At 39.9% G+C, this 25,676-nt stretch overlaps 1 protein-coding gene across 2 annotated transcripts in view; it reads right to left on the reverse strand.

Moving 5' to 3' along the window:
- Positions 1-17,154: 17,154 nt before the first annotated feature.
- Positions 17,155-25,676, reverse strand: part of trpc7b (transient receptor potential cation channel, subfamily C, member 7b) — a 67,760-nt gene continuing 59,238 nt past the window's right edge. The window contains exons 12-13 of one of the 2 annotated variants that reach the window (XM_086023613.1): positions 25,001-25,156; positions 24,711-24,755 (exon numbers count right to left, since the gene is read on the reverse strand). In XM_086023613.1, the coding sequence (XP_085879739.1) occupies positions 25,017-25,156 (140 nt within the window). In that variant the 3' untranslated portion in view covers positions 24,711-24,755; positions 25,001-25,016. Of the gene's footprint in view, positions 25,157-25,676 lie in introns of both variants that reach the window. The other variant, XM_086023612.1, reaches the window with a different exon arrangement.

The following is a 25,676-nucleotide window of genomic DNA, read 5'->3' on the forward strand; positions in this document are numbered from 1 at the left end:
ACTGACTGAATCCTAAACAAATTTATTAACCGCACGCAGGGCTTTCGATTTATCACCATTGTCCCTAAATTATTTTCCATTCTACCTCATCAAATGCTGTGCACGCATCATTGACCCAAAACAACAAGAGACACATATAGTGTGGCTGTGAATATTTGTATTTTAGCATGGAGTTGTTAGTTTTTGAATAGTTTCAAACAATATCAACATGCTGTTGTGTGTACGGGTGTATAAATCAGTAGATAGAAGTTAAAACTTTTCTCAATTCCAGACATAGGCCATCTCAGAAACACCAGAGGAGCCTGTAGCTGCAAGCTTTTAAACGCACAACTGGATCGAGGACATAATCAGGAATGCCCGCGGTTGCAGTGCTCATTTCATATCTGGTAAGTTATGGTGGCCATTTGGTTTAACTTAACCTCTGTCTTGAAATGTTGAGTACGTTGTCAGGAATAATGTCTATTAGTGTGTAGTGTTTGCTACTTGCTACTAGTGCTAGCAATAACTAGTAGCTAGCTCATTCAGCTAGAGCAGAGGTCCCCAAACTACGGCCCATGGGCTGGATATGGCCCGCCTTGACGTTTTGCCCGCCCCCCTGAACAATAGAGATGCATTATGATTTTTTTTTTCAGTCTGGTCATGCAATCAAGACTATACATGCATAGAATGTGACATTCTATTCCAGCCTCTCGTTCAGATTTCAGAATGTCTGTGATATATTTTGATTCCTCGTCAGCCGCGAGGAAGAAGCACGAATGAAATAGGATGGACATAATATGCGTGCGCACGGCGCGCAGCCTCTCCTGACGCTGAAGCTGCGGTGCAGTTGCACACCACGGCAGCTCGTCTTCACTGGCCGATCCTCTCAGTCAGCCCCTCCGCTCGCTCCATGTCAGCAGGTGCGGGCCACGGCGGCGACTCAAGACATTCGCCCGGATCTCCCCAGCTGCGGCGGGTGCTGGGACCCCACAGTGCCAACGGTCATCCTTGGCGGGGTTGGTTATCCCGACCGGCCGGCCCAGCGGGCTGTCTCAGCCGGCGCCTTGCCTTCTAAGAACTGGTGCGGATCCGGACCCTTAGTCAGAATCAGCTAAGTACGTCTAATGCCAACATTAAGCCAACAAGTTCAACTGCAACTGAAATAGTGAGTCATCCTTACCCTAACCCTAATGTTTAGCTAATATACACAGCTGCAACACATAAATACATACATATCCTATACACATGCAGCATAATTATGTTTTATGTAGACTGCTTAGATTAGATACATTTTCCTCGATTGACCTTAAAATGCAGTGTCGCATTTGTCATATATTTTTCTCTCTTTATTATCTTAAATCGTATGGTTCACTCAAGAGGACAAACATTACCATTCCTCCCAATCACGTCCTTATAGGTCTCACTGTCATTGCCCATGTGAGCATTGAAGTCCCTGAGCGGAACGATGGCGTCCACAGGGGGCGTGCTCTCCAGCACACCCTCCAAGTACTCCAAAAAGGGTGGGTACTCTGAACTGCTGTTTGGTACATAGGCATAAACCATAGTCAGGACACGTCCCCTCGCGCTAAGGCGGAAGGACGCTACCCTCTCGTCCACCGGGTTGAACCTCAATGTGCAGGCACCAAGCCATCGCGCAATAAGTATGTCCTCACCTGCTCGGCGCCTCTCACCTTGGGCAAGAGCGGAAGAGTGTCCAACCCCTCTCGAGAGGACTGGTAACAGAGCCTAAGCTGTGTGTGGATGTGAGCCTGACTACATCTAGTTGGAACTTCTCAGCCCTTGTTGAGAATTGTTATTGCATAACCTACACAGACTGGGTTAATGCTCAATATTAAGCAATTTTATTCACTTGACATGCATAAAACTTGCCAGGGAATGTAGAAAATGAATGCTGGATTACAAAGTAGAAACGTGTGTTTGCGTGTGTGTGTGCACGTGCGTATGTGGGAGGGGGAATGTTATAGCCTCTGCCCTGCCAACTGAACCTCCCGCTACCACCTCGCCACCCCAGATAAAATGGTCTAGAACCGCCAATGGCCTTCGGTATTAGTGAGTGTAAAAGTTCACATTTTGTGGTTGCATCGTACTGTGATGTTGTCTCTCCCTGGGTGTGTGTTTGATTTGACACTTGAGTGGTAATTGACACAAAGAAGCCAGGCGTACTCTTCTTCCATGACGCTTCGGACATGAGCGTGGACACAAAAGGGGCCGACTCTAAAAGCACTGGCGGTCTGTTTCATATTCATTTGCACCTGTTCTGTCACAACAGAAGGCTGAGCAGGCACTCTGCAAGGACACTTACACTTTCCACACACACATGCATATTGCAGCAAAAAAAACAAAAACAAGGAAAACAAGACCTGCTGATTGTTACAGAATTAGAAGCTGTGATTTTTTTTTTAGGCAAAACAAGGTTGTGGACTACAAATAACAGACATCAACCATTTAGTGGCCCACATGAAATCCACATGCAAATATAAAGAGCAATTACAAAAGGGAAGATTTTTTTTATACCATGCTCACATGGGAAATTTAATCACAGCCCAAAGCTTTGTTTACACATGTGACGGGTGAAGCAGTAATTGCGGTTTATTACACACACTCCCTGCATGGCTGCTGGCTTGCTACTATCCTCATCATCAGCATTACTATCCACAAGGCTAATCTAAAAATACATTGAGGGGGAGCTGGGAGGAAAAAAAAGCTAAACATTAATGAAAATACCCTGAAGTTGTTATCAGTGTTGCCAGAATTGGCAAGGATTATTAGCAGGGTAAAATCTTCTTAATCAGCAAATGTGATCAGGTTGAGAGGAGATGCAAAGAGTTGCGTTTTCCTTGACAGTTCAGGAGGTATTAATTCAGCGATATGTTTTATGTATTTTATTTGATAGTTGTGGTGGAAATGCATTGAATCGTAATGTGAGGTGGTCCTAATATACAGCGGTTCCAAATTACTATGCAAATTATGTTCTTCTCAGGATTTTATAATCTATGCAAATGGCACTCAGCATATAATTATCAAATAATCAATTGTTAGAGAATAATTAAATGTTTTGAAACAAACCTCCCAATGATAACTACACTGTTCCAAATTATTAAGCACAGCAGTGATTCAAGACATTTGATAGATTGTAAAGGGCTGAAAACAGTGATTTGTTACATTTCCAGCATTAGGAGGTTGTATTTGCTGAAATCCCAAACTATTTCAATCAAAAAGGTCTTAACAAGTCAAGTTACATTTGAACATAGGCCCTCTTATTTGATAGCAGTTTCACCGGTCTTGCATCCATCAAACTTTTGAATATGTGCAGATTCTCTGCTGGAATTTATTTGAAGGATATCAGAATAGACTGCCGAAGCTGCAGTTTGGATGTCAACTGCCTCCCACCCTCATAGATGTTTCAATAGCTGTAGGTAATAAACATACAGAAGTCTAACGTGAATTGTGTGTGTGTTTTGGTCAAAGTATTAACCACTAATTTGATTTTAAAAAAATCCTCCTAAGATTTTATTGTAGGCCCCATCATATTTCAAGACTGATATAACAAGGTTTGTCATCAAAATATCCGCTAAGTAATTCAAAATTCGACGTGATGCCCCTAGAGGCGAGCAGGAGTAATGCAGGCATTTCTCCGGGGCGCTATTAAATACCTACACTCTTACAAGCGACCCATATTTTTGCTGCATTCCTACACAGTATTAAAAACACATATACTGTAAATTAGCACAAAAATAAAGATATATATCTTTTAATTCACAGTAGTATCCTGAAATTTACCATTATTAGCTTGTGTAGTGTAGATTATTAACTTGTGCAGTGATCTCATGCCAATGTGCAGATGTACCTAATTTTTAGAGCTGGGCATTATGTGACGGACTGGCCCATCTATGCGCCTATGACGGACGGTCGGACGCATATTTTGTAGGCGGTAAACGATAGAAGGGGAAACTTTTAAAAAAAAATAGTCGGACTGAGAATAGTCAGAAGCCCATTTTTTCAGTCTATGTAATCGTCTATCGTCTATTATCACGGTGAGGCTTTCGTTTCCTGTTGGCCACGGCCGTTGTCCTCAAAGGTCCTTAAAGGTCCAAAAAGGTCCTAAAAGGAGATGCATTTAGTCCGACCTCAGTGAGGCTTCCATTTCCCGTTGGCTGTGGCCTTAGTCCTCAAAAGCCCATGGTGTGTGACAAATTGCGCTAGCGATGAGGTTGAGATCATTAGCCATAAGCCACCAGTATGGAATTTTGATGAATTAAAGGTCAATTGTAATTCTACACAGATATCCAGCCTCTATTAAAGGCCTGTAACAAATTAGTGGTAAAAAAGAAAAATACAAATTTAATGACCCCTTTCACTCGCTCAGTCACTCAGTCACTCAGTCACTCACTCACTCAGTCACTCACTCAGTCACTCACTCAGTCACTCACTCACTCACAGCACTGGCTCTGCACACTTGTACATCTCTTGTTGCCTTTTATATGTCCTCCATGTTTTTCCATTATCTCCCTTGTGCTTCCCTCTTCACCCATCATTCGCTCTCTTTCTGATTCCTAATCCACTTAATCCGTGACAAAGAAAATAATAAGTGGGGGACGAGGGTGGCAATACAACTCATCCATGAAGCAAACTTCAAGCTTCAAATTGGAGATAAACAAAATAAAGACGAACGAACAAGAAAGCTCCAATTATTCTTCTGACTTTAATAATGTTGAATAAAAAAGAAATACGTTAACAGAAGGCCCACAGTCCCAAATGTATTCCTTGAAAGTCAGCAAAGATTATGTGTGTACTTTTCCACACTACAAACATACGCTGAGGGAAAATGTGATGCACATTGCACCACACTGTACTGTAGCATTTATGCTAATTTGGTCTTTTAAAACAGTTTGTAGGTGTATTAATAACATGTCTGTGTTTTTCACCAAGTGTTGTGTCTTTCAGCGGTAGAAAAGCGTTTTCCTAGGAACGACTTTCCTTTTTTTTTCTTTTACAGTTCTCTCATCAACTCTTTAGGGCGGTGGTGGGCAATTCCAGTCCTTGAGGTTCCAGTATGTTTTATGTCACCCTGCTGTAACCCACCTGATTCAAATGATCAGAATCGTTATCCAGCTTCTGCAGACCTTGCTGATTTTATGATCATTTGAATCAGGTGTGTTGCAGCAGGGAGGCGTAGAAAACATGCAGGATACTGGCCCTTGAGGACTGGAATTGCCCACCCCTGCTGTAGGGTTTGTTTCCATTTTGTCAGAGCTGGGCATTTTACTAAAATTTCCCGGTCCATTTCTCGCCTTACGCCTGTAGCCGGGGTACCCTTCCGCCGTCCATCTATCCGCCTTTTTGCCTGGCCGGAACAAATAGTGAACACCTATAGGTCGGTCCGCCTATCATTATAAACGGAATTCCGTTTGCGTTTCCATCTACAAAATCTGACCCAGTAGCCTCGGCCGCTGCCAATGGGAAACAGAAACCACGCCGCGGCCATTGAAGCCTCACCACAATAATAGACGATGACATAGATGGAAAAAATGGGCTTCCGACTATGCTTAATCCATAATTTTTTTCTAGGTTCCCATCTATAATTTATCGTCTACAAAATGGGTGTCCGTCATAGGTGGATAGACGGACCGGTCCATCACATAGGCGGAATACCCAGCTCTGCATTTTGTTCTCTGCTAAACTCTCCACCTCTGCCATGTTGTTTACATCCATGCTTTGCTAGCAGTGTTGTAAATGAGTATTTGCAGACGATGTAAAAATGCTACCGTAAAAGTAGTGTCATTGCTATAATTATATTTGTCCTTAATTCCGTGTTGATAAAATGTTAATTTAGTGTCAGAAGTCTAGAGCATTTAAAGTTACTTTTTGTCGGACAAAAACTCACAAACTCTTCTCGTACTGTCTTGAAGGACATGCACACTGCACATGATTCCATTCATTGAAATCTGATTAAATGTAGAGAGCAGGGGTGGCCAAGTCCGGTCCTCAACAGCCACAATCCAGCCTGTTTTAGGTTTATCCCTACGGCAACACACAGTATTCAAATCATCAGGCTCATTATCAGGCTTTTGCAACTCTTGCTGGTGAGCTGATCATTTGAAACAGGTGTGTTGCCGTAGGGATAAACCTAAAACAGGCTGGATTGTGGCCGATTGAGGACCGGATTTGGCCACAGCTGGTATAGAGCATAACATAACAACATTCACCTTTTTACACATCATCACAATTTACAATTCTTACATTAAATGTAACTCTCTAGCCATGGCCAATCATCCCATACTTAATCCAACAGTTGAATTGATTGTAAATCGATTAGTGATGCTTGAAAAGTGAGGAACGACCTAATCAAAACTACACTGTTGGTTTTAACGATGCTTGTGTAAGATGAACTCAATAAACGGAGTTTAGATGCGCTCCAAGTGACTATGAGACAAGTTTGTGAGTAATTGTCTATTGTAGCAACTGAGATAATTTAATGTATTGTAATGAAATCTAATCTATCCATCTATCCATTATCCGAACCTTTTATTCTCAGATCGCTCAGTGCAGCTCTGCTTACCTTTTGGTTTTGATATGATAGTACACTGTTCAAGTGCATATTCACAACTCGTGAATTCACTTATTCATAGATTTTTGGGGGAATCCATCCATTATTTGATGAGAAACTCCCCAATTTGCTGTGGCCAAAGCCCTGCCCAATATACCATCTTGTGGCATCTTGGTCCCAAGGAACGATGGTGATGTGAGGGGAGATGCTTCATTTAGACAGGCCATAGTCATGTCTAATAAGAAAGTATGCTTTGCTGTCATCTTGTGGCACCTACATTCAATTTTAAACCTTTTCGAGGAGGGCGTCAGTTAATCTCTCTTCACACCCAAACTGACAAATGACACTCATGTTAATCCACCATTGGCTAAATTTACCATTGGTGCATTTGGAAATTCACTCTGCTGCCCTAACATCACTCTGAGTTTCTGAATGTTTGTATTGGGAGAGGCAGATTGTGATCCCCTCCCATTCATTTCTGAACCACAGCCTTGGTTAGAAACCAATCAGCAGCTTGTGCTTGAACTGCTCCGGCACTCCTATTTTTGGGCACTCTGAATAACCGAACGGCACATTTTGAGTTTCCAAACGCTCGATGTGAAGCAGTGTGTGCTCGGAGCATATTTCCGTATGCACCCCATATCTCACAATTGTGCTATAGTAAAAAAAAAAAGAAAAAAAGAATGTGCAACGTTGAATGATTGAATTATGAAATACAACTAAATCACTCCCCTTTTTAATTAAAATGCATACCGAAACTAAAGAAGTAACGTTTTTTTTCACCACAGCTCCATCTGCTGGATATTGCAAGTTGTCGCCCACACATGCTTTGTGTTAAAAACACAAAAGAACACATGAGGAATCTTCTGTCTAACAAAAACAGCTAAATCTCATCCATCTCTTAATCTGAAAATATCAATCAATCAATCACATTTTATTTATATAGCACATTTGATACATAAAAATGCAACTCAAAGTTCTTTAAAACATTCAAAGCAAAACGTTTAAAAAAAAAAAAAGGTAATAAAAAATAAATAGATAATTAGAAAAAGAAAAAAAAAATACTAGAAATGTCCTTTCCAGTCTGACTTATATTTGTCTAAGACTAATATGAAACCCTAACAGAGAATCCCTTCCTTTCATTTTCTCTATATTTGTGTTCAGTTCCTCCTTTGCGGGCAAAAATCAGCCAGCTTTAAATTTTTTTCTTTGACAGTGTAGCAGTCACCCCCAGTGGTGCACCTCATACGCGCTACAATTAGTCACTTGATTATCTCACCACAACACCAAATGCTGTGCAGACCATTAAAATAGTGCCACTGTAAAACTAACTGATTAGAAGTTGTCATGCAGGCCTGCCACCTCCCACACACACATATGATTAGGACCACCACAGAACAAGATCCTGAGGCATATTTATAATTATAGCCTACATGGAAAGGCATTATGCAGCCAATCAAAATGTTTTCTACTCCAGTAAATAGTCTGTAATCTGAATAGAAATACATGAAAGGACAGGCTCAATTAAAAATGTCTTCTTATTCCTATTGGGTCAAAAATATGATTGATGACTAATCTTATATGTTATATTTAGCAGACCAAATCTTTGTGTTCATTTATTTTGCAAGTCACACAAATGAGGAAAATATTATGAGGTTATTTCTGCTGTGCCGGGGTTAAATTGCAGTGTGGACTGCACAAAAGGAAAGTTAGAAGAATTGAAGGAGACAAAACTCCATTGGTGCATTTTAGTTTTATTTTATTTTACACTTGCGTAAATGACACACTTAATAATTTCCTAACTTAAGGGGAACGTAGAGTGTTAACTGATTCAGATGTATTTTTCAGTGTTCATTCTTGATCCAAGACAGCTAACACAGAATGGCCTTGGCAGAATTTTCAAGTCATGCGAAAGAATGGAGTCTGCTCTTACTATGGTGTTCCATTTCTTCTTCTACTACTATTCTTTCTTTGCATTTTTCACCAGTCTGGATACCCTGTGGTACCATTTTGCCTCTCACGTCAGCCTTGGTACTATGACAGACATCTTGGGGAGCCTCACAATTGTCAATAGCTTTAATTTTATGTGTGATGTGCTGTGTTGGTTATCTTGAGTTCACCGCACACTATAGGAGGAAGCAATTGTTTTCCTCCTCATGTGTGAGGGTCTCTCTGTTATGAATGAGAGAAGAACCACGTATGAGCGAACAAACAAAGCAACAAGACAACATGAGCATTAATAACAAACAAACGAAAAACTAAATTCACACAACACTGACTCGGAAAATATATAATTTAGGGAAAAAGAATCATGTAAGTGGATAGGCAGAGCCACAACAGGGGCTAGACGTCGTAACAACAATAAATACCACACAAGTAAATAAAGATAAAGGATAGCTCAACAAAAGCACAGTATCAAAGGAATGCAGCCGTGGAGGATCTAACTACACAACAGAAGGCCTAGCTAACATAGCACAAAGAAACAAAATCTGAATTACACAAGTTTATACCAAAGCAAAGAAGTAAAAAAAAAAAACACAAAATACTTTTGTACGAAGGTGTTAGCAAGAAAATCAGGAAGCATATACATATGCATACAGTACATTCATGTAAAGGTAGAGGTTCCTGATTGGACATATATGCTATTCACAAAACATTTAGGGAGCCTTGGCTTTTAGCAGGGTGAACCTAAATACCCTGTAGAAACAAAATACCCTCCAAACTTTTGTGTCCAACTGTTCAATGTTTTTGCTCAACTTGTTCTCTAACAAGGGGCTAAATAACAAAGTACACATGTGTTCTTTTCCATCGACATCCACTTCTATGCCTTTCTGTGACTCTTCCAGTCTCTCTATCAGTTTTAACCTGCTGATGACAAGCTGTGAGACTAAGCTCAGTGGCCTTCTCTCTGAGAACATGGTATAAAAAGCTTTGCAAAGGTGAAGTACTGTTGATGAGTTGTTAGGTATCGTCTTGATCTCATGATGTCGAAATGTGAACAGTGTACTGTTTAAATAACAATAGAATAGAATAGAATACAATACAATTTTATTCATGTTGAGCATTTCATAACAGCTAGAGCTGTAACAAAGCACTTTACAAAACAATAAATAATAAACAATAAAAAGGCCATAATACACAAGTGTTAATCAATAAATTAACATAAAACAATATATACAATCGACACCGGAAAAGAGACGATAATTTCAGGTCTGATCAAAAGCCAGAGAATAGAAATGTGTCTTCAACCGGGTTTTAAAAGTGGACACAGAGGGGGCTTGCGTAACATCCAATCGGAGGTCATTCCAAAGGGAAGGACCACTTGTTAGAGAATAACAAGTTGTAAAAAAAAGAAAAAGTACAGAAATGTAGAAATTCAGAGAAAGTCAAATTAAGTTCTCCCGTAGAGGTCGGAGTGCATGTTCGTATACTGTAATTTCACCCAAAAGATCCTTCACTTTTTGTGTGTAGCGTATGTGAGCCGAAATACCTACTCGCTAAAAGCATCAATACGTTGATGGTGAGGAAATAAACAGATAGATGCGCTAAAACTAAAATCAATTCAATGTGTGCACACTAAATGGCCACAAGATTTAGTACACTTGCACAATCTAATGAGAATCAATACAAAAAAAATACAAATACAACTTCAATGACAATAATTGCTCAGTTTTGGACGCCTCTTTTCCAATGATAACATTTCAGCAATTGTGTGATCTTATGCAACAGGAATACACAAAATAGTTACGATCCAACTTCCCTTGACCCAGATGTAGCTCCATTAACCATCTTGTGCAGCCATGACCTCACTTCGAACTTATGGGTCATTTTAACACTGCAGCACCAAAACTAGCTGCGGTCAGATTGCAGTGAACTGATGCATCACACTATGCAGGGAAGATGGAGGCTTAGGTAGAGATTTGTGCAACAGAAACCTCGTATTAATAGGTGATGGGTAAAATAATAACTTGTAATATTTAATTTCTGAAGAAGTGATGTAAATCATAGTCAAAGATGTATTTTACACACAAATTTACATATACTTGCACAATTTAATGAGATTCAATATTAGAAATAGATCAACTATAGTGCATTACACATGAAATAATGTTCAATTTCCATCGGATTTAAGTGAATTGTTGCTGTTGTTGAACTACACTAACCAACATAATAATTTTTGATTATCATTAATTGTGTTGTTGTTAAAAATGTAATTAGCTTTGTATTATTAATATTATTATTCAGTCTTTCAAACGGCCGAGTGGGCATGGCTTGCATATATTTTCCCATTAGCTAATGAGGTACATACAATTAAGTCCTATGAACTCTGCCTAGGAACAAGTGACCACACTTTTGCGTCACATGAGCAGAGGAAACAAAGCAATTCTGTTCTGTATCTGTGTTGTTGTGTTCAAGAGTTAACATTTTCAGTTGCAATTTCTTTTATGGGTCCCATTCGATTTGTGTTATTTATAACATTGCAGTTCAAAGAGAAATTGCTATTTAAAAAAAACATCAGATGGAAAAGCAGACTACTGCATTTTGTTGTTTGCTACCCCATAACTTATTTGTTCCACATAAAACACCACTGTTACAGACCTAAATAAATGTAATAAAAGCGCAAAAGAAAAAAAGTCACTGAGTGAGTAAAGGAGGATGAAGAACGACACAGAAGCAACACAAAACAGAACAAAGTGGTCAGAGAGGCAAAGCGAATCACAAGATGAATGGTGTTGCAAACAGCCCATAAAAGGCAAAGTATGTTGTAGCAACATAAATACACTGAAGAAGCACATTGGTGCTGTACATTACGAGCAACGGCTCTGCTGTTGCAATAAACACAACTTCCTTTCGCCGTCCCAATCATTATACAGTCACTCAAAAAATGCAGTCAATGTTTGGTAATACAAAAACTGTTCCAGTAGCTTCATTAGTCACTATTGTTGGCACTGTGGTACTATTACAGAATACTTCCAGCCTGTTCCAGCTGACACTGGGCGAGAGGAGAGGTACACCTTGGACAGGTCGCCGGCCATTCTCAAGGCACATATAGATAAACAGCCGTTTGTGCTAATATTCACACCAATGGGAGTTTCAGTCTTCAATTCATTTAAATGCTTCTGGAATATTGGAGGAAATCCGACTACCTGGAGAAAACCCACATAAGAATGAGGTGAACTTTCAAATAACAGACAGGGGGGCCTGAGCCGAGCCGAGATTCACACACATAACCTCTCCATGTGTGGCAGCCGTGCTAATCACTTGTTACCCTCAGAGAACTGAACTATTAGATAAGCAAGAAAAGAATATTGATAGTCCGCCCAAAATAATGACCTCAGCTCAATAGGCACGCTGAGGCAGCTACATTGCTAGCATGACTTGCTCATGATGCAGTTTTGCCAAAAATAAAATGTTAAAAATTTGATGTTGTTCTTTTTGGATTGTAAAATCAATTAAAACAGAAGAGAAGCCATCGACTTGACTGACTCTGTGGGAATAGTCATGGCATTGCCAGTAGTTCCAGCTGTCCATATGCAGCCAACTATGCCTCAAACAGCACCTTTATATCCCATGACATGAATAAGAGAGCTTTCCAATTCCTTATTCTTAACTTTTGTTGCTAACCAAAGTTAAGAAACTACAATAGTGTCCTTTGCAAGAAGAAGCAGCTGACGTCCTGATTTACTAAGATCACACAGTGGGAGCTAAATTGTGCGTTCACTCTAGTAGACTGCGCGTGCAGTTGGTGGGTCCACATATGATTACAATATTTTACTCAAATAGGAGGCAACAAGTGTAAAAACAGTGGTTACTACCCTATTTAACTGGTTTTGCACATAAGATTTGATGGTTTTCTAAGTGGAATACTCAGGAGAGGTAGGGCAGTGACTCTCAGTGTGTCACTAGTGGTATATGCGGCCTCCCTTTAGTGGTACATGAAATAATCACTGGCCAAGTGCAGTTGAGTTGTGTTTAACTTTTAGATTCAATACATCCTTATTTAATCTTTCTGAACTTTTTGTTTTTAAACACGTTTTAAATGTCCCTTACATATACAGGTCCCTGGTGAATATCTATCCCTTGTGGGTCACCACAATATGATCGATTGTAAATTTGTCAAGTGTTATTTGAAGCAAAACAACTGTGACCTACCAAAGTAGTCACACAATTCCAATACTGTTTAATAAGTTGTGCAATGTTCACTGAGTGTTGTTCCCCATATTAATGCAGGAATTTTATTTTCACATTTCTTGAAGTATTGTCATTCAGTGTTGTTTTTCGTTGTGATGACAATGTAATGGTGGCAGTTCATATTTCCAGAGAGAAGTGCTCTTTTTCTGTCTACTTCATATCGTGTATGTACGTGAGTGGCCGCATACGTACATCTCGGCACAAATCACACACCTCGAAGACGGAGCAGGTTGCCTGGAGGGCTTTTTGTGTCAGTCCCTACATCCATCTCGAAGGTATGCCTTCATTCGAGCAAAATTGGTAAACACTTGACAGCTCTTTTATTTTTCGTCCGACGGCAGCCTGGCAGAACCTTCTTAACCAACTTCATCAGTGATGGGCCTGCTCCACAAATGAGATTTTGACATTTCACCAATCATTTCAACTCACAGAATGGAATAGTCTCAGTGTTATATATTGTGTCATCATTTTGTAATATGTACATGCTCTGACAGCTAACAACAACATAAAAAAGAAAAAAGAAAAAGAAATAAGGAGCGCACTTTGACTTAAATGCAAGTTAGGTAAAGGTTTATGAGAATTTCATTTTGTCCTTATAAGTTTTGGTCTCCGGGGTGTTTTTCCCCTAATGAGAAGATGTGATGAGAAACTGATGGCTTAAAGGAGTGATTGATGTGTTAGATATACAGGTCCTTCTAAAAAAATAGCATATTGTGATGAAGTTCATTATTTTCCATAATGTGATGATAAAAATTAAATGTTCATATATTTTGGATTCATTGCACACCAACTGAAATATTTCAGGTGTTTTATTGTTTTAGTACTGATGATTTTGGCATACAGCTCATGAAAACCGCTGCTCATGAAAATCTGTGCATATCATGAAAAGGTACTCTAAACGCACTATTAACCTAATAATCTAAATCAACGAATTAATTCAAAACACCTGCAAACGATTCCCGAGGCTTTTAAAAACTCCCAGCCTGATTGTTTACTCAAAACCACAATCATGGGTAAGACTGCTGACCTGACTGCTGTCCAGAAGGCCATCATTGACACCCTCAAGCAAGAGGGTAAGACACAGAAAGAAATCTCTGATCGAATAGGCTGTTCCCAGAGTGCTGTATCAAGGCATCTCAGTGGGACGTCTGTGTGAAGGAAAAAATGTGGCAGAAAACACTGGACAACCACAAGAGGTGACCAGACCTTCGGGAAGATTGTGGAGAAGGGCGGATTCCAGACCTTGGGGGAGCTTTGGAAGCAGTGGACTGAGTCTGGAGTAGAAACATCCAGAGCCACAGTGCACAGGCATGTTCAGGAAATGGACGACAGGTGCCGCATTCCCCAGGTCAAGCCACTTTTGAACCAGAAACAGCGGCAGAAGCGCCTGACCTGGGCTACAGAGAAGCAGCACTGGACTGTTGCTCAGTGGTCCAAAGTACTTTTTTCGGATGAAAGCATGTTTGCATCTCATTCGGAAATCAAGGTGCCAGAGTGGAGGAAGACTGGTGAGAAGGAAATGCCAAAATGCCTGAAGTCCAGTGTCAAGTAGCCATAGTCAGTGATGCTCTGGGGTGCCATGTCAACTGCTGGTGTTGGTTCACTGTGTTTTATCAAGGGCAGGGTCAATGCAGCTAGTTATCAGATTTTGGAGTACTTCATGCTTCCATATGCTGAAAAGCTTCATGGAGATGAAGATTTCATTTTTCAGCACGACCTGGCACCTGCTCAAAGTGCCAAAACCACTGGTAAATGGTTTACTGACCATGGTATTACTGTGCTCAACTGGCCTGCCAACTCTCCTGACTTGTACCCCATCAAAAATATGTGGGCTATTGTGAAGAGGAAGTTGAGAGACACCAGACCCAACACTGTGGATGGGTTTAAGGCCTCTTTTGAAGCATCCTGGGCCTCCACAACACCTCAGCAGTGCCACCGGCTAATTGCCTCCATGGCACGCCGCATTGAAGCAATCATTTTTGCATAAGGACAAGTATTGAGTGCATAACTGAACATAATTATTTGAACGTTACTTTTTTTTTGTATTAAAAACTATTTTTTTTTATTGGTCGGATGACATGCAAATTTTTTGAGATTTGGTGTTTCTTTACTTTTTTGCAAAAATCATCAATTTTAAAACAATAAAAGGCTTGAACTACTTCAGTTGGTGTACATTGAATCCAAAATATATGAAAGTTAATTTTTTCTCATTACATAATGGAAAATAATGTACTTTATAACAATATGCAAATTTTTTGAGAAGGACCTGTACAACATGTTGGCTTGCCACTGGCTTTGCTGTTTTAGGCACACATTTCCATAGCAAGGAAGTCAAGAAAATTCGGGTGAATGTCAACAATCAAACGCCTTCATTATTATTAATACAGCCAATCATCCCTGCAGACTTTGGAAGAAAACATTAAAAGTGTGCGGAATCATTATTTCAACTGATCAACTTGATGACAAATGATGAGTCGAAAATTGTATGGATGAGAAGAGGAATAGCTCATTATCCAAAGCATACCACATCACAGAGCTGGGCATTGTCCCTCCATTCCCGAGTTTCCGTCCTGCATATTTAATCGACCCACGTGGTCCTGGCCCATCCCTCGTCGGCGACAGCCAATCAGCGTCGAGAACGTAATTTTCACGTCAAACACAGGCGCTGCATGAGCAGACATGCTGCCAAACAAATAAAAAATATCAAACAAAAACAACTGACCCACACACACGCACAGCGTGTTGATCTGTAAAATAAAAAGGATATGGGGCACATGTCATTGCGTCTGTGGGACTGCAAGGTACACTACACTAATTTATTTTTTCCTTACTTGACCGCGTGTCAGGGTTGCTCAGGGTTCAGATAACAACCGATCATGGCACTGCTTCAGAAAACAGGTGAACTGTGATTGGTTGTTAGATGACCCCTGAGCAACTGTGATGTCATTTTCATTTGACAAGTGGCAAAATGGCCACCCACTGAGATGGATAAAAACAGGTGGATTTTACTGCTTAACTCATATTCCACCTACACAATATTAATCAGAATGCCACCTTTAGACTTGTAGAACAAATTATTGAAATTTTTGGTGAATTTCGTTTTAATATTTTGCTGCGCAACCTTTTGAGGCAATCCAACTCTCTCTCTCCCTCTCTCTCACTCTCTCGTTTTCTATTTATATGTACACACTACTCTGCTTCCCTCCTGAGTCCAGAGGCAGGCAGCTGGGAAGAGGAGGGCTACAGAGGAAAGCCTCCAAATCCTCCTTGGAATCCTCGTCTCGTCGGAGGCAGGAGATCATGTTGCTCTGAGGTAGATGGCAGATGGAATGGTTGAGATGGACGGAGAAGAGAAAGAGAGTTGAGAGTGGGGGCGGGGGGAGGCCTATTTGAGTTGAGGGGGGGGGGGGAGCAAAGATCTTGCCTTGGGCCTCTGGGACAAATTACAACAGTGAGGAGGATGTCAGTTAGACTGTTTTGTTTGAACACACACCCACACTCAACACACAGTCACACACGCACGGAAGCAGCTTGAGCTAATAAAATAAACTGCTGCAGTGATCGAAACAAACACACATCCACATTGACAGAGTATGTTATTAAGTAAGGCCCTTTAGGCTCAAACTCGTATCCAAAGTCTGACAAGAGAGCACTGAAGGAATGCGATAATACATCAATCAACTTCCAAAGGCACATCACTCTTGGACTGACTTGGTTGCTATGGATATCCAGTAATTCCTTTTGTTTTTGTTTGTAAGTGTGCTTAATTACAGCGGTTTGCACAATTAAATTGTTTTGTTTGTTGTATAGTTCTGTGCAGCACCAATCTTCAGTTAACTGGAAAAACGTACAGGATGGTAATTCCTCAAATAGAATGCCCATTCATCTATTCAACTTGTTTGATAAGCTGCCGACGCGGGAGAATTACCAAGCGACACATTGCTAAACAAGTGTCATTTGGTGGCTTGGTGATGGAAAGCTGCATCCACAAGTGAGAATGCAATGCGTGTGTGTGTGTGTGTGTGTGTGTGTGTGTGTGTGTGAGTGTTGGTTGAATTAGCCAAATCGTGGCATTACTTCCATTATTTTCAAACAAGTGCTTGGACACTATTTGAGGGATATACGATATCAACCTTGTGTATGTGTGGATTCTCATCCATTCTATTCTGCAAAGGTTGAATCAAGGAACGGTCCAGTTGCCTTGATTACACCTTAGACAGTAACGTATAGCAACATCTTCATCTCCATCTACAACTATCATCAGTAGGCAACACGGCAACTTCAGGTTTACAGGCATTCCATGATTAAACACATCATTGAAAATATCACGAAATCGCATTAACGACTTACCAAGGCCAGTGTTGCACATCAAATCGCAATGAATTCAAGATGATGACAGTGACGAACCAAGCATGTTAGAGCTTACTATTTATTTCAAGGAACAAAAAATATGACAATATACTGTAAGATTTAATTTCAATAAGTATTAGAAAATACAGTATTTTAGGTCAATTTCCTCCTAGCTATGGCAATTAATGGCTATGTTTGTGTGTGTGTGTGTCTTGCTTAAAATGAAAGCCTAAATGTAAACAACTTCTGTGTCTTGAAACTCAACACACCATAAGTGGATCTGTATCTTAGCCTCTTAATCAGCCCGCTTGATAATATTTCATTTTGACAAACGTCTCATGTATAACATTCTTAATGGCAAAATACAGTATAATGCATGAAACAGTAAATGTGGAACAAGAATACAGTAGCAATAACTGATGATGGCTGAATGAATATAGCGTCTAATTTCTACGGTGGTCCTGAAGTGAAAAACACAAAAACAAATAACTAAACACAACAAGAAATGAAAAAAAAAACATGAAAAAAAACACAACAGAAAATCAAAAAGCGCAAAAAAAAAAGAAAATTAAAAAACACAAGAACAAAAACTAAACACAACATAAAAAAACACAAAACAAAAAGTTAAACACAGCAACAAATCAAGAAACCCAAACCAATTAACTAAACAAAAAAACTAAAAGCAATTGCAAATAAATAAATAAATAAATAAATAAATAAATAAATAAATAAATAAATAAAACATGCAACATTTTCCTACCGGTAGGTGGGCGGAGGGCAGGGGCAATCTTTTTTTTTTTTTTTTTTAATGAGCGATACCAGTGATTCAAACGTAGCTGCAGTTCCCAAAGAATGTTTCCATATGTATGAGGTGATCGTGGATATGCTCAAGTCTGATCATGGCATTCAAATTAGTGATGGGCATGACAGTTCTGTTAAGTGAACTGAATCATGAGAATCAGTTAATCAAATCACTTTTGTGCTCACCCTGATGTTGCAGTCATTGTAATTTGTGCGTTGGTATTATTATTGTTATTATTGCTATTAAAAACAAAAACATTGCAGCTGTAATGTAAGAACAAGAATGGCAGTACAATAGGTTCACTCACTGAATCGTTGATGAACGGGAAAAGCAGCACGTTCACTCACTGAATCGTTCCTGAACGGGAAATGCAACACGTTCACTCACTGAATCGTTTGCGAACAGGAATTGCCTCACTGATTCCTTTGTGAACGCCAATATCGTGGCAGTATGTTCAGTAAAACCCCTCTTCCAGCCAGGGGCGGAGACAAAATGTGGCTAATGGGTGGGCTTCCGCCCCTGCTTCGAGCTAACCCTGGCTGCTGGAAGAGGGAATTTACTGAACATTTTTGGTTTGGTGTTTTACTCATTTGTTGTTTGTGCAGTTATTTGTTTTTGTGTTTTGAACTTCAGGGCCACCGTAAATTTCCGATATGTTGTGGATCAAGCTACACATTGTAGATATATTCTTTTTTAAATCTAACATCCTAACGAATACAACACACTTCCTCATCAATTGAGTCACCAGCTCTGTTGTAGATTTAGCTTCCCAGAAGTGCAGCTACCACAACTTTGCCATAGTTTAACACTGGCAAGCCACTTACGGAATAGCACTCTATACCTCCCACCTCTCCAATAACAAACACAAACATCTGTTTGGACTGACACTATCAGGAGAAACACGTTTTTCAGACCCATGTGTTCCTCATAAGCATCTTCAGGCTTTAAAAACAATAACCATAAACAACAGAAGGACAAATTAAGTGGCACATGGCTTATTGGTTACCAAGATGTAATATTCACACACATTTAATAGCTCCGGCAAATATTCTGGGAGCAGTTGGAATTTTTAAATTAGGTCCTAAAATGTAATAAATGTCATGTGTACAGCTGTGGCTTTATTGATTCCAAAATATTCTTTTCAGCAGTTAGGCTGTATACAACTTCTTTTTTTTTTTTTAATATAAATGACAAATTGCTACATATACAAAATGTGCCTTGAGATAACATTTGCGGGTAACATTTGGCACTATAGAAATTATATTATACATGCGGGCAGCACAGTGGTCGAGTGGTTAGCACAACAAAAAGTTCTCGTGGCCATTCTTCATCCTTTCTGAGTGGAGTTTGCTTGTTCTTCGTGTGCTTGGTGGGTTCTCTCCCACAATTCAAAAACATAACCTCATACCATGGACCCTCGGAACTCTAACACTTTAAGGTCCAAGAACTCATAAATGGTATGATGAAAAGGTATGTTAAAAGTGCTTTTCTTTGGCTTTTAAGTTTTTATATCAGGGATTTGCTTTTTAATAAACGTCTCTGATCAACGATGGGCAAAATGAACAATTAATCTACTAATTCACAGTTTTTTGTTTTAAACGAGAGAATCCCTTTCCTGTTTCCGCACCAGCTGTTGTACTGGGCCAAGTAATGCTGCCATGGTGAAAGTCTGCACGGATGTAATTTAACCTCTCAAAAGCTGCAGTGTTGTTTTTGGCAATCATCTTAGTTTTGATCTTAGTTTTAGTGTTTTGGATGAAAAGGCTAAAGTCACATTCTAGTCATTTCTGTATGTAATAATTTTATGATAGCTCAGTTTTAAACTCAAAAGGTCTTAGACTAATTTTAGTTAAAAAAAAAAAAAAAGCAAGTATCAGCCTTAACAATGACAAATAAATCATGTCTTTCAACTTCAACATATAATTCTGACAAAATACTATGTTAAGAAAATAGAATGGCCTTAAATTTAAACCAACAAACAAAAGCATTTTGATAACCATTTTTATTAACCACATGATTGTCATCCACCCTGCACTTAAGATTTCTGATCTTTATTTCAGCGCAATGGCCAAAAGTATAATGTATCTATACTGTTGGGTTTGTTTGTTTTTGCGCCCCAACTCCCACCCAACTTTACTGGGTCAATATGACAACGCCTTACACTTGCTGCCCAGCCAAACAGCTACACGAAAGGGTGACACATATAAGCTAATGAACTAGCTAATGAAGTACAACAACGCTAACTTTAGCCTGAAGTTGGCTAGGTGCCAGGTGTTACTGTAAATGGAAAGGTTTTCGCTTAATATGAAATTTATCACAAGCCCATTGTCGAGTAATATTACAGTGGGGCAAAAAAGTATTTAGACGGCCACCAATGCAAGTTCTCCTACTTAAAAAAGATGACAGATGCCTGTGATTTTCATCATAGGTATACCTTGGCTACAAAAGATAAAATCAGAAAAAAAAAAGCAGAAAAGCCAAGTGTCTGATTTTTAGCTAATTTATTTACAAATTATACGAAAATAAGTAATTTGGTCAACTACAAACGAGCAAGGTTCCAGGCTCTCACAGACCGGTAACTTCTTCTGTAAGAGGCTCCTGTGTCCTCCACTCGCTACCTGTATTAATGACTATCTGTTTGAACCTGTTATCAGTATAAAAGATATCCACAACCTCAAATAGTCACACTCTAAACTCCACTACAGTCAAAACCAGAGAGCTGTCAAAGATACCAGAAACAAAATTATAGACCTGCAACAGGCTGGGAAAACTGAATCTGCAATGGTGTGAAGAAATCAACTGTGGAAGCAATTATTTGAAAATGGAAGACATACAAGACCGCTGATAATCTCCCTCGATCTGGAGTCCCACACAAGATCTCACCCCGTGGGGTCAAAATGATCACAAACGGTGAGTAAAAATCCCAGAACTACACAGGGAGACTGAGTGAATCACCTGCAGAGAGCTGGGACCAAAGTAACAAAGGCTACCATCAGTAACACACTACGCCGCCAGGGACTCAAATCCTGCAGTGCCAGACGTGTCCCCCAGCTGAAGCCAGTACATGTCCTGGCCCGTTTCCTAGAGAGTATATGGATGATCCAGAAGAGGACTGGGAGAATGTCATTTGGTCAGATGAAACCAAAATATAACTTTTTGGTCACAGCTCCACTTGTCGTGTTTGGAAGAGAAAGAATGCTGAGTTGCATCCAAAGAACACCATACCTACTGTTAAGTGTGGGGGTGGAAACATCATGCTTTGGGCTGTTTTTCTGCCAAGGGACCAGGACGACTGATCCATGTAAAGGAAAGAATGAATAGGACCATGTATAATCAGATTTTGAGTGAAAACCTCCTCCCATCAGCAAGGACATTGAAGACAAAATGTGGCTAGGTCTTTCAGCATGGCAACGTTCTCAAAACACACTGCCCGGGTAACAAAGGAGTGGCCTCATAAGAAGCATTTCAACGTCCTTGAGTGGCCTAGTCAGTCTCCAGATCTAAACCCCATAGAAAATCTTTTGAGGAAGTTGAATGTTCCCAAACAGCCCAAAAACATCACTGCTCTAGAGATCTGCATGGAGGAATGGGCTAAAACACCAGCGAAAGTGTATGAAAATCTTGTGAAGACTTACAGAAAACGTTTCATCTCTGTCATTGCCAAAAAAGGGTATGAGACAAAATATTAAGATGACTTTTGTTATGACCAAATACTTAATTTCCACCATAATTTGCAAAGAAATTCTTTAAAAATCAGTAAATGTGATTTTCAGATTTCTTTCTCCCCTCATTGTATCTTTCATATTTGAGGTGTACCTATGATGAAAATTACAGGTCTCCCTCGTCTTAAGTGGGAGAACTTGCGCAATTGGTGGCTGACTAAATACTTTTTTGCCCCACTCTATATGTATAAAACAGGTTAAGAGGACTTGTAACTCATCTTAACTTATCTGTAACTTATCTCCAAGTTCTCATTAAAAAAGGGGATGTCCAAAACAATCTTTTCATCACTGTTGACAATAACAACACTGCATAGTTGATGCCATCTTTGTCAAGACTTGAATAAGCAACAACCAACTCTAAACAATCAGCTAATTTTTTTCCCATCATTGGCTATGTTTAAATGGACAAAATTTCTTTAATCCGATCAAAGTTCTGATTAAAATTATGATCGGATGTACTGTTTTCATGGGCACTAAAAATATTGATCCGATTAGGATTTGTATGTTCATGCATCACACTTTTGATGCGCAGTTTGACCAAATATACCGGAAAAAAGTAGTAGAAGAGAAGAAGCCGTAGCACCGTTATTTTGCGTATTTTCCCATTTGCGCTGTTACGCAGAAGTAACACAAGTAACAGTAGCAGAAGTAACACTTCTTAATGGAGCTGCAAATGTATCAGTTCAGTCTGCACCCGCCACGTCTTTCGCTTTCTCTGCTTCTACTAGCTTCCGGGAATAACAGAAATGCGTATAGTGACGTCACAGACATGCGGTAAAGACGGTTTGTTCCAAAATGTCTAAATAAGTGTTTTGATGCGCACCAATCGGATTATCAATTGACATAAACCACCCTTCTAGTTTGGAATAAAGTCTTGATCGGGTCCGAATATTCGGAATTGGGTGTGCGCATGAAGGATTTTCATTCCAACATCCATCCATCCATCCATTATCTGTACCGCTTCTCCTCACAAGGGTCGCGGGGCGTGCTGGAGCCTATCCCAGCTGTCTTTGGGCAGTAGGCGGGGGACACCCTGAACTGGTTGCCAGCCAATCGCAGGGCACACAGAGACAAACATCCGCACTCACAATCACACCTAGGGGCAATTTAGACAGTCCAATCAACTTACCATGCATGTTTTTGGAATGTGGGAGGAAACCGGAGTGCCCGGAGAAAACCCACGCAGGCACGGGGAGAACATGCAAACTCCACACAGGGAGGCCGGAGCCGGGATCGAACCCACGACCTCTGAACTGTGAGGCGGACGTGCTAACCAGTCGACCACCGTGCCGCCTTCATTCCAACATTTAATGCAAATAAATGTTTCCATGTAAATAAATGTTATAAAATAAATGTTTCCATGTAAATGTATTAAACCCCATCCCTTCTCTTGACTAAAATAATTGGGTGGGAGTCCCAACCCATGCTAGGAGTCTATACTAAAATTCAACTCAGAGACTGTTTACATGGGTCGATACATGCTGCTATTTTGGAGTGATGTTATGGTCTGATTTTTGAAACAATGTAACACAGGGTACACACATACCGATAACACTGGCCAACATTTTTTTTACTAATTTTTTAATTAGAGATGCAAGTAAACCTTTCTAGATTAATTTTTCCAAATTTGCCCTTGATTTTTCTCAAATACATCCTAGGTTTCATGATAATAATAATAATAATAATAATAATAATAATAATAATAACAACACAATATCAAAAATATCATATGTAATTTATTAATATAAATAGTAATATTTAGGGATTAAGTGTTCAGCAAGAGGCAGCATTTTTTTTTCAAATGGCATAGCTATAAATTACAACCATCCATTATCTATACCGCTTATCCCCACAAGGGTCGCGGGCGCGCTGGAGCCTATCTCAGCTGTCTTTGTACAGTAGGTGGGGGACACCCTGAATTGGTTGCCAGCCAATCGCAGGGCACACAGAGACAAACAAACAACCGCACTCACAATCACACCTAAGGGCAATTTAGAGCGACCAGTCAACCTACCATGCATGTTTTTGGAATGTGGGAGGAAACCGGAGTTCCCGGAGAAAACCCACGCAGGCACGGGGAGAACATGTAAACTCCACACAGGGAGGCCAGAGCAGGGACCGAACCCACAACCTCTGCACTGTGAGGCGGACGTGCTAACCAGTCGACCACTGTGCCACCGCTATAAATTACAACACATGGTCAAATCCGTACTGCGCAAGACTTTATAGGTCAAACTTAAAAACAAAAAATGAAAATCTCTCAAAAACCTCATGTGCAAGAAAACAGTAAAGACATTTTAGAAATCAGCATCAAAATATGTTAAGGGACACATAAAACCATCTCTGGTTAAAGTTTGCTATTGACCAGTGTAATCCGGCCAAATTCTAGCAGTTTTCTAATTTAATGCCCGATTCTTGGATGTCTGGGAAAGATTACCTTGTGGTGTGGTGATCTGCTTTGTAAATATAAAAGGATTCAATTACTACTAAATAAGATAACAATTAGCCTATCTTCTTCTATTTATTCGACCTGTATTCTTCTTTATTTTCTGTCTGGATATCATACGGTCTCTCATTGGTCAGTTTTGGTACTACAAAGTATATTGACGTGTGGGGTGTACTTTTTTTTGGCAGCTCAAATACACCGCAGACCGTAAGGGTTGCAAGAACACAGTGTTTTTTTTCCTCATCGTGTGGGGTTTCTCACATTTTAAAAATCGGCTAAGATATTAAAAGTTGGTATGTGTGTACCCTGCTCAGCCTTATCTTTTTTTGGGGCCAATTAACATTGACATGGGTGTTGAAACAGCACATTGTGTCTGAAGCGGAAGGTCATATTTCTTTGTGAAATGTTTTAACTGAGAGATTCAATCAAACATATTTTCTAGATAATTACTTTTTCCTAGTTGTACAGTAGGGAAGAGGAAGATTTAATTAGACTGCCTGGTGTATAAAGGGCTGTGTAGTCTCTCGACACGGCTGTCATGACAAAACACAAGCCTGTGCAGCGTGAATAAAGATTTTTTTCTTTTTCTTCCTCCAGTTTTCCCCATTCCATCTTCTCCCTGTTGGACATGTGCTCATATCCCTTGGCAGTGCATGCGGCTTCTTCATCTCTTCTCTTCATGTACCAACCAGTCTTCTGTTAATCAGAATTGCACTGTCAATACCATTCAACCCCAGCCGAGTTTACTTGGCCCTGGATATGCAAACATTTTCTTTTACTTTTTGCCTGAAGACAGGAAATGTTGCTAAAACTCAAATTTGTTTTCTCAATGCTTTGCTTGCACTTTTGTCCTTCCGTCTCTCATAAACATCCTGCTTCCCGTCCTCCACTTATTTTTGTCTGTCTCTCTCTTTTACACAATCAGGGCCCAGTTTTCTGACCGTTCTTCCAGTCCCGTCAGTGCCTCATGGTGTTCTTGCCAAATTTCTCGCCGAGTTGCTGAATAAGCAGAGACAGCTCCCCAGCAGCCTCCGACTTCTCCTCCAGCAGCTCATAACGGAGGCTGGAAATGTCCTGCTTGATTTCCTTCAGCTCACCTGTGAGTACACGACAATTGCAACATGAGCACAGGAAAACTGTACGAAAATGCACAGGCAGTATTTGCACACACACAACATGCAAAGATGATCTTGTTGGCAATTGCACCAAAGCACAGTAACCAGTCACAAATGTGGACACACCTGACACTGGCACCACAGATGAGAGTTGCCCACACGTTTACCTTGTCTGATTATTTCTGACTGATCAATTCAATAACAAAAGTCTTTTGTAATCGGTCCATCAATTATTAGTGTGAAAAGAATACGGTATCTTGAAAGTTTTGTTTTTTTGTTTTCATATACAATACAATACAGATTTTTTTTAGACTGACACATCAAATAAGAGTGTGAGTTTTGATAGTGTTACCTTACATGTCAAATAGCCTGTAAGGTATACTGTAGTTGAAAAAAAAAAAAAAATGTATGTAGGCCTATTGGCAGTGTGTGCGGGGTGACCCGATGCAGTGGCTGCTTATTTATTATAAGATTCTTTGCCACGAGGTAGAATATGTGTTCA

This window comes from Filicampus tigris, chromosome 2 (genome assembly GCF_054856515.1).
Source record: "Filicampus tigris isolate MCC_2025a chromosome 2, RoL_Ftig_1.0, whole genome shotgun sequence".
Classification (NCBI taxonomy): Eukaryota; Metazoa; Chordata; class Actinopteri; order Syngnathiformes; family Syngnathidae; genus Filicampus; species Filicampus tigris.